This window comes from Brachypodium distachyon, chromosome 2, assembly GCF_000005505.3.
Source record: "Brachypodium distachyon strain Bd21 chromosome 2, Brachypodium_distachyon_v3.0, whole genome shotgun sequence".
Lineage (NCBI taxonomy): Eukaryota > Viridiplantae > Streptophyta > Magnoliopsida > Poales > Poaceae > Brachypodium > Brachypodium distachyon.
The window spans coordinates 11,295,253-11,304,890 of NC_016132.3; the positions used below are offsets into that span (position 1 = coordinate 11,295,253).

At 40.2% G+C, this 9,638-nt stretch overlaps 1 protein-coding gene across 4 annotated transcripts; it reads left to right on the top strand.

Annotated features, from left to right (window-relative positions):
- Positions 1 to 4,257: 4,257 nt before the first annotated feature.
- LOC100823862 lies at positions 4,258 to 8,744 on the top strand. 4 transcript variants are annotated; one of them, XR_001406414.2, is made up of 6 exons: positions 4,259 to 5,142; positions 5,344 to 5,492; positions 5,697 to 5,736; positions 6,139 to 6,493; positions 6,584 to 7,909; positions 8,730 to 8,744. XR_001406414.2 is itself a non-coding variant. In XM_010232573.3 (4 exons), the coding sequence occupies exons 1-4, from the start codon at positions 5,117 to 5,119 to the stop codon at positions 6,758 to 6,760; spliced, it is 324 nt and encodes a 107-aa protein (XP_010230875.1). In that variant the 5' UTR covers positions 4,260 to 5,116; the 3' UTR covers positions 6,761 to 7,001. The 4 variants fall into 4 exon arrangements, 1 of the variants encoding a protein (XP_010230875.1); XR_001406412.2 differs by having other exon boundaries at positions 4,258 to 5,492; XR_001406413.2 differs by having other exon boundaries at positions 4,258 to 5,492; positions 6,209 to 6,493.
- Positions 8,745 to 9,638: the final 894 nt, after the last annotated feature.

Here is a 9,638-nt window from a genome sequence, read left to right on the forward strand (position 1 = left end):
TAGTCCATCGACCCGCATTTGCGCGGGCAACATCTTTTATTATTTTTAATCTCTTAATCACATAGGTAACATCTGAGTTTTTTTTACTTTGTTTTTGTTTCTAGTATTATTTAATGGTTATATGATCTTGTATCCAGCTAGGCTCTAAACTATAGTACCTTTTCCTTTGTTTTGTAGATTGATCTTGTGTTTTCGAGACTTTTTATTGCTTCGGTTTTCACCTCTTGCTTCCTACCATTATAGTAGTTTGTAATAAAATAGTAGCTAGGCTTGACAGGAAATTCCATATTTTGTACTAAAGATGGTTTAGCCCATCCGTAGTATATAGGAAATTTATAACTCTCAATTCCAAAAGGGAACGATTTCTCGCCCTCACCGCGCGCCACCTTAGCGTGTGTCCATGTATTTTGCGTTTTCTTAACAGTGCGGGTTTTTGGGGGGCCTGCCGTCAGCCACTTACGGTCGGGCGGCCCCCTGGCGATTGGTTTACTCGCTTTTCTCCTAGCCAGGGCCACTTTCCCCGTTTCTTCCGTTTCGCGTTCACACGTGGCCCATGCGTAGGCAGGCCTGTGTGCTCGGTTTTTGTACATTTTAAATTATAAGTTTTCTCGACCTCCTTATGGTTATGATCGATGAACATAGTTTCATGTGTTTAGCTAATTAGACTGTCTAAAGACATACTGTAGCACATTTGTCTTTAGGATGAGTGGTTACTCTGTCATACACACCGAAAAATATGTCCTACTAGTTCATGCTACTCCCTTTGCTTACAAAGTCATAAGTCAGTAGCACATTCATATTTGACTTTATATGTCTTCAATAGCATATCCTTATTTGACACTTGATACTTTAACTCTCATCTACCTTTTTCATATCAACAAAAAACTTCTAATCGCTCTATAATTTTAGATAAACATATTTGTAAGATAATACTTCTTCCAATCCTTTTCATGAGATATTTTAGCTTTATTCTAAGTCAAACTTCTTAATGTTTGACCAGGTTTATGAAAAATCTACAAACATCTACAACTCTAAATTAGTTTTATTAGAATTGTTATGATATATCTTCATACGTTCTTATTTGATATTAACGATATGATGGTACATTTTTCTATAAACTTTATGATAGAGCTTTAAATTTTAGACTTTGTTAAACTCTAACCAGTATTCAAATTCCTAGATGAGGGCTTGTGTACAAACGACCGAGGAAGGCCTAGTTTGATATGTGGGGAGCCTCATGATCTTTTTTTTTTATGAAGGAGCCTCATGATCTTGAAGATGTATTTGAGGTCCTGCATACTGGAGAGAGAAATACTAATTAGAATGCTATAACTTAAAATGATTGGCAATATTCAGAAATCAAAGGATGTGATAAAATGTAAATGGGAGCTCAAACATTAATAGTTTGTTGATAATGTAAGCTAATGCAAGACTCATACCTTCAATGCTAAATTAAGTAGTATGGGATATTGATGCCTTTAGAGGAGAGGTGGTGGGGGTGCGTGCCGCTTGTGACTGTTCGTGCCAAGCTCCAGAAGGTTGCCGAGCTCTATTCGTCATTTTCAGTCGTTTGAACTTTGACTCTGTTTAGGTGCCGCCTGTGGGTACCTCCTTTGCGTACGTTTTCAGATTCCACAATAAACGACTTTATTTGAACTTAAGATGTTTCTGGTTTCAATGAATGGAACCGGTGTCCCTCTAAAACAATGTGGTGGGGCCGTGGGGGTGAGAAATGGATGTCTGCAAAGCCTTCAGAAGGAAAATGTCATACCAAACTACCTTGAGGATTTTTAAAAGAAAAATGAACTACATATTACCTAAATATTTTAGAGTATGGACAAATTATGCGAACAACAAAGCTGTAAATACTACCAAGAAAAATGTCACGTTATCAAAGTAAATTATAATAATCAACATATTACTGTATTACCTTACAATCATGTGCTGATACATTTGCTATGTTTGGCATAAAAAAAGTATACAAAGAAGACGCGCAGCATAAGCTAAATCAAGGTAGCTGGTTGAAACATTTGTCCAGAATTAGTACGATTTCTTGAAGGATGGAGTCCATAATTGCTAGTCGATTTCATTTCATATACCTGCATTATGGCGAGAAATCAAGTAGGCCTGTCTAAAAAATAATCGATCTTGTGAATTTCAATTACACCGTGTTTTTTTCTCCGGTTAGCTATGCACGTCTTGGGCGATTTTGGCTTGACAAGGAACTTGATCCAAAATCTGAGCAAAAACAATAAATATTAGAGTATATATGGCACACTACTATATATGCTACTACCTCCGATCGGAGGGAGTACAAAATATCAATATTGGCAGCAGAAGAAGAAGAAGCAAAAGTTGTGTTCGTAGATGCGCTTAATTAATCTTTATGATTTTTTTTTCAAGAGAGGTTAGTAATGTCTAAGCTGAGGAATCCCAGATTTATACTTAAGTGAGATAAGCATTATGTACAATCTGTTGTTGAATACTCTGATCCTAAATTCTTGACTCAAATTTGCACAAATATGAATGCATCTATTCTTAAAAAACGTCTAGATATATGTAATATTTTGACAACAATTTAGGATCGGAGAGAGTAATTACGTAACATGGCAACTTTTTAGAACCATAAGGAGAAGAGGGTCGCATCATCAGACTTGAACATATCAAATATGGACACGCATTATTCAATCTTCTTTTAAAATATTTTTCTCATCTTGAATTCTTTATTTCAAGATTAAAATTAACCTCACAACTTTTCTCCCTAAGATACAAAAGGCATAACGTCCAGCTGACCACGAATAAGTGAAACAAAATACTCACCGAAACTGTAGTATATTAAAAAAATTTGAACATCCAAATGTTTATTGCAAGTATAAACTCTGAACACCACCTAGGATATTACATCCCAACGCCCAACCAATAGTAAAATATTTATGCTCAATAGTGCAGATAACACTGTCATACCCAGATTGCCTGAAATTTTGAACACAATTATGCTTGTACATAGCCCACAGTGAGATCTTATCTAGTCTAACTTGCCCAGGACCCATTCAAAGATCGAACAATTTTCTTGATCTTCCAAATCTGAAGACCTGCTTACCTTTTGGTTTGTCCCAAATGTAGGGACTACGCCAAAAAAATAAAATCTGTATCTCACATATCTGAAAGAACCAATTGCAGTAATCGAAGAGAACCATGCAAGCACATTATGTTTCTTCCCACCATTGGATTACTGGACATAGCAATACCAAATTGCTCAATCTCTCGTCATGGCCGCTGGAGGCTTGGAGCATTGTAGCTCGTAGTAGTTCCCAGCCGCAGATTAGAAAGGATAAGATAGATAAAAACAGAGGTACGATCTTTTCTAGGGGGGAGAACATGGGTAATCGAGATAGGGAGACACAAGTGATACCATGCATCTGATCGACCAAAGGAGGCAGAATATTCATGGAGCCATCATCGTTGTGGGCGGCAGGGTGTGACGGTGTGTGTGTGCCGGAAATCCAGAATAACTCGTTGGGCCAAAGATGATTAAGATTGATTTATCCAATCTAGTGTGGCGGCGCAGACTGATCTTGGCGGAACCCAGGCGGCGGCTGGCAATTGCGAGCGTGATGGCGCGTCCCTTGTAGAAGGGGAGCGAAGGAAAGGGAGGAGGGGAACTGTTCGGCCTGGGACTTCGGGAACGGACGTAGATCTAACGGTTGAGATCAATTATTTATTATCTATTACAATATATTAAATTGGAATCGGTGGTGATAGATGGGTGCCGTTGGTCGGTGTTGATCGGTCAACTTCGATAAAATTACAATCAATATGTCACTGTCTCTTATTTTCTTTCCCTCCCGCCTTATTTACGATTTCAGTAGCAGAAATTCTACGGTTTAGATTTACTGAAAGTTATCGTACGGTCCAAATTTGTCACAACATAATACGAACAGTCTTAAAATAAATCAATCTCCTTAGCATGAAATCCAAAATTCTTCGTATCCATCTCAGTATGGAAATCAATTCGAACCCAAACAAAAAATCTCGGTATCAATCTCAGTATGGAAATCAATCCAATCGAAAAATCAATGTCCAGACTTCGCCTCCACCGGCTCGTGCTTGATACACTTTCTATTGTTTGGTAGCATCGCATGGTTTTTTTGCCAGTCTTTGCTATTTTTTAATTTGCAGTTGGGTTGGTAGGCTCGTCCGTCCGTCCGTCAGTTTCAGCGAAATTACATATTGCCACCGCCCACCCGTCGCTATCCTCAATTCCTCAGCCCCGATCTTCTCTTCTCTTTCCGTTGCTCGATCCCCTCCGCTAATCTCCTCCTAGGGTTCGTCGCCGCCTCCCTTCCCGCTGCAACCCTCCCGTGCACTTCCTCTGGTCGCAACCTCCTTACGTTGTCCTCCACGACAGGTTCGGGCGGAGGCCGTCCCACACCCGCCCTCCTCATCGAGCCGCCGCTGCCGTGCCTCCTCCCCCACGTCCATCTCCGCACGGGCAGCCTTGCCGCCACCCCCGCCTGGCCTCCTTCCCTTTTTTCTCCCCATCTCGGCCTGTACCTTCGTCATCCGCTCCAGGAGGGGGCTGTTGCCTCTGCACACCATCGCTTCGGTCCGTGGGAGGCCGCCGCAGGGCGGGATCTAGCCGCCGCACCCACAACTAAGTTTCCTCCCATCCCCGATTTCATTCGTCCATGTGCTCTCCTCCCATGGCGGTGCCCTAATAGCCCAAGGGATAGCAGCTGGCTCGTCGTGGTTTTTCTCCGACGAGGCTCCTCACGTATGGCAGCGGCAGACGGCAGTTGGATTGTAGTCCAAATCCAGCAGCTAGCAAGGCTTCTTGATTTTTGTCCGAGTGCTTCTGCTATGATATCCAGCTTCCATCTGAATTTTCATGAGACGCGCTGTGTAGCTATGACCATGAGCTATTTTAAATTAGTTATTCTGGAGAAAATTTCAGTTCGTTAGTGATTACTTGCAGCAAATTTATTCAATGGTTGGATGGATCTCTGAGTTCAGTCCGTCTAATGGAAGTATGGAACTTGAAATTGTGCAGGATGAGCTCGGGTTTGACATCGTGCAGGGGCAAGCAATGTGTTCAAGAAAATGCTTGTGAAGAAATATGAACGTGGTTGTGTCAGGTTAAAAGTATCTAACTTATCCATCTGTCATTTCAAACTTCTACAGAATATCTGGAAGAATAAATTTTGAGCTGGCAGAATTTACGTCTCTTCCAGTAGTTTTTTTTATTCAACATGTAATCCTAATTTCTTGAAAGCATGCATTTTGCATATTTTACCTCTCTTCCAGTAGAGGATTCTCAGTAGTGTTCCCATTTGTATCTTGAAGCTTGTATAATGGTGATCTATGTGTGTGCCTCGCTGTCTAACCATGGCACGGGCCGGGCTCAAGCCGGAGCGGGTAGAAGGAGCTCCGCCTCCTTGCCGCCAACGGCAGGAACAACAAGGGATCAATTTCGACGAGTTTACCTACCGCAGGTAACATGTGTCTCCTTCTGTTAATGCAAGCACATTTTTTCTGGATCCCATGACTGGACTTAAATTTTCTTTCGCTTTGGCAGTACCTGTAACCTCCGCTTCTTGCAAGCAAGGCTGAATATTCATTCACAATTCTTCTATATGCGTGAAAAATGAAAATTGATTCTTTTGTAGATTACTTATTATAACTATTTGGTTCTGCAGATAGGAGGACAACCAAATGGCATTAATAATAGGCATTCAGGTATATATCTATCTCATATATCTTGTCATGATAAAATCTAGAGTAGTTTCAGAATCCTTTTACTGAATAAATTTCTTCACTAAATAATTTGTCGGCTGCACGATGCGCGTCAGTTTCGTACGCATCTCTGTTGTGTTCAACTAATTTCATCAGATTAGATGTCTGCATCAGATGTATTTTTGTGGTCATTTTGGATCATGCAGATGAATAAAATATGGGAAGTATGTGCCGCATAAAGTGTGTAATCACTGTAAACATAAATACCTAAGCGTTTTAGTTGGTGAACTGAATTCCATGGTTCATCTCAGAAAATTGAAACTGTGGCTGAAATTTGAAATAAAGGATGCAAACCATCTGATAACAAAAATAATCATGTTTCCTCTGTAATTCCTAATTTTGCAGTCAATAAGAGAGAAAATTATTTCCGCACTTCAATCGTTCAACTCATTCCTTTTGGTATTGTCCTCAATAGTGTTCACAAGGTTACCAAAGTGCTTGTATCGGGATAATGGTTTTCTGGATATCTGGAACACATTGATTTTTGTTGCTGAACTTTCCTGTACCATATGTTAGTTGGTTCTATCACTGGTTGCCATGCTATACCCAGAAGTCCAGAACCAATGATAGCATATTAGGAGCTCTCCTAGCTCAACACCGGGTGCATGTTATCTTAACAGTGAGGGTGAGAATTATCATTGAGGTCTGTGTCAAAGTGTCCACTAAAGGCAATATCACCTTAGCTTGTTCCAGGATCAAGGTAAATAATGACTTAACATATTTCCTCTTGATTCATGAATACCCCTGTTCGAACTTAAATCTGAAATGTTCTTCTGTTGACATTTTACAGAAAGTTGCAGCTTGTGGGTATGTGTTCCTTTCTGCATTTCTGAAGATTTTTGTTGTAGCAGAAGCTAATGGACATTTGGTGAAGTTTATGGGTCATGAGATGGATGGATCCATGGTCATCAAGAATCACTGGGTATCATCAAATGTGTTTTTACATCAGACCGGGCAAGGCATGTGATGGGGAATTGGGAGGAGACTAGCAGCTTCTACTGAGTGCGCCTTCTGTTCTGCCTTCTGCACTTTTAGGAAACTAATCTTTTTGGAGGCCTGCAAGTCTTTACTTCAATTTAAGTTACTTCTCGACTATTATCTTGATAGATTTTTTGAATCCCAAGAATCATTTATGCCATATGATAATACGTTCAAGATATAACCAAAGATTTACTCCTAAATATAAAAGAGTGGTCCCTTGCTCCTCGCATCCTTTTGTGATAAAAAAAACACTCCTTGTCTCTTTCTAATGGAAGCAATTAAATATAATGTGAAAAACTAAAATGTTGGTAATGTTTGTCACCGAAATTAGGATAAATTTACTAGCAAGTGTCGTGACTATATAATAGTGGTTTTAGTCTAATTTATCTATAGCGAGTAGTCAAATTTGTTTTAACCATAGCAGCTCAAATGTAAATGTAATATTGAAGAAATTATGATTTTCTTGCGAGGATATTATTTGAAAAGTATGCCAAACTGTTCGCGAACCACAAATGACTTTATCATCAATTTATTTCGTGGGAACGAAGCATGTCTTCCATTTTTTTAAATAATATTAAGGTGATTTGGAGTGTCATTAGTCAACCATACATATGACTTTACTGGAAAAAAATCAACATACAAAATGTTCTTTTGTAGAAACGCACGGGCACTCCACTAGTTTATTACTATCTATTAAATTAGAGTTGGTGGTGATGGTTGGGCGTCATTGGCCGGTCAATTTTGTTAAAATTATAACCAATATATCACTGTCCCTTATTTTCTTTCCCTACCGCTTTATTCACGATTTCTTTTTCTCTGTCTTACGACCGACGCCACCATGCCCGCATCCCACAGTCAGATCTTTTGCTTTTTTGTGGGATTTTTAGGATCCTATCTTTTTTCTGATTGTTCCGTCATGTACTTTTAAATCCGTCATGTACTTTTAATATATAATAGATTTTTTAAGATTCTATCTTTTTTCTGGTTGCTCTGTCATGAACTTTTAATATATAATAGATTTGAGTAAGGTGACATTGACATGGGACGGAGGGCGTGGAGCATTGGATGCATTTGTATGGACGGTGTAAATCGGACGGATTTGACACAGCTGTTGCTTAACTTCTGCTTGGTTCAGGTAATGCAAAAAAGTAAAATAACACATACACGCACATCAACACTACGCGACGAGAATCTACGAGTTGGATCGGTGGTTGTTAGCAGAATCAACATGTTCCACTGAACTTCGGTCTGGAAAAGTACATCGTAAAGAATGTGTTTAAATGACCTAAAATTAGGATATCCATCACCGACGTTAACTTGTGCCTACCAATATTATATAGTTTTCACAATTGGAGTTTGAGCAGCTGCCAACCCAGCCAAGTGCCCCCCCCCCACCCCACCCCACACACACACACACACAATTGGAATTTGAGCAGCTGCCAACCCAGCCAAGTGCCCCCCCCCCCCCACACACACACACACACACAATTGGAATTTGAGCAGCTGCCAACCCAGCCAAGTGCCCCCCCCCCCCCCCCCACACCAACCCAAACGTTAATTAATTCACCAAACCATGTCCTCTCTAATCAAGATCATAATAAATATACAGATGTAGTTTCAAAAGATGAGGAATACTGAACCACCATCGGTGTGTCTAACTTTTAAAACCATGTCTTCTCATGCTTACATCTCAAACCAAATACCGTGTGATTATCCATTTGTCAACATTGATTGCATGAAAAATTAGATGCCACATTTCCAAGTATTCTTATATAACTCGGAACAACAATAATATGTAGTTCAACCTAATAATTTGTATTTTCAGTCACACGGGAAATTAGTCCTGAAGATACACAAACTTGTATACCATACAAACACACTTAGGTTATCTCTTAGTTCCAGTACTCCTATATTGTTCATATTCCTTCATTAGAATCCATTTCTCTGTCACGTAGGACAAATGCATTGCTTTTGAGGCCCGCCGCAACGCGTGGAGTATCCACTAGTTATAAGGACAAGTGTGCACTTCTTTCCTGCTAATGGATTAAATAACAGAACTCTTCGACCTAAGGACGCACAATCAGTGACTGAAGGATGTGCGTTCTCATAGACTGCGTTGGGCCTGTTGAATCTGTATAATGTATCAGTCACAGTTTTTGTCAACTTTCATTAAATATGCGATAGGAGAAATTTAAAGATTTACTGTATCCCGTCTAGAAATGTCACGTCGACTGTAACATTCCGCGGTTGCGGCCCTAGTCCACGGTCAGCAATTTTGGACCAAAATGGTTCACTAAATGATGTTTCACAGGAGTAAGTTGACGGTGCTTGACGGAGTGCATCCTTTCCACAGGGACTTGAGGCTCCATGACATGAGTAACCAGTTGTGCATTACATTGTTTACTCCAGGAACTTTTTTCTTCTTTTTTTTCCGAAAAGGGGAACGTCCCGGCCTCTGCATCAAGTGATGCACACAGCCGATTTTATTGCGAAGTTGTAAAGAGTTATACAGTTCAGTGATCGGAGATCGTGGATACAAAGATAAGCTAGCGAAATAAATCAAACATAACGAGTATATGCATTAAGTCGTCTAGTAGACCGCCAGCCAGCCCGGTTGAAGATATCTCGTAAGACCGTCTCCAGCCGGATGCATCCAATAGCCAAAAGTTCCCGCTCTTGCGCAGGGAGCAGGAACGCCCATAGCCGTATCCAGTGCGTGGCGTTGTAGATAACCTGCAAAAAATGTGGAGCTCCTGATCGATTAAAAACAACATCTTTCTGCAGTTCCAAATAGCCCAACATAAAGCCGAAACTCTCATCCGAATATGAGCTATGAATTTTTTATCCACACCGTTAAGCCAATT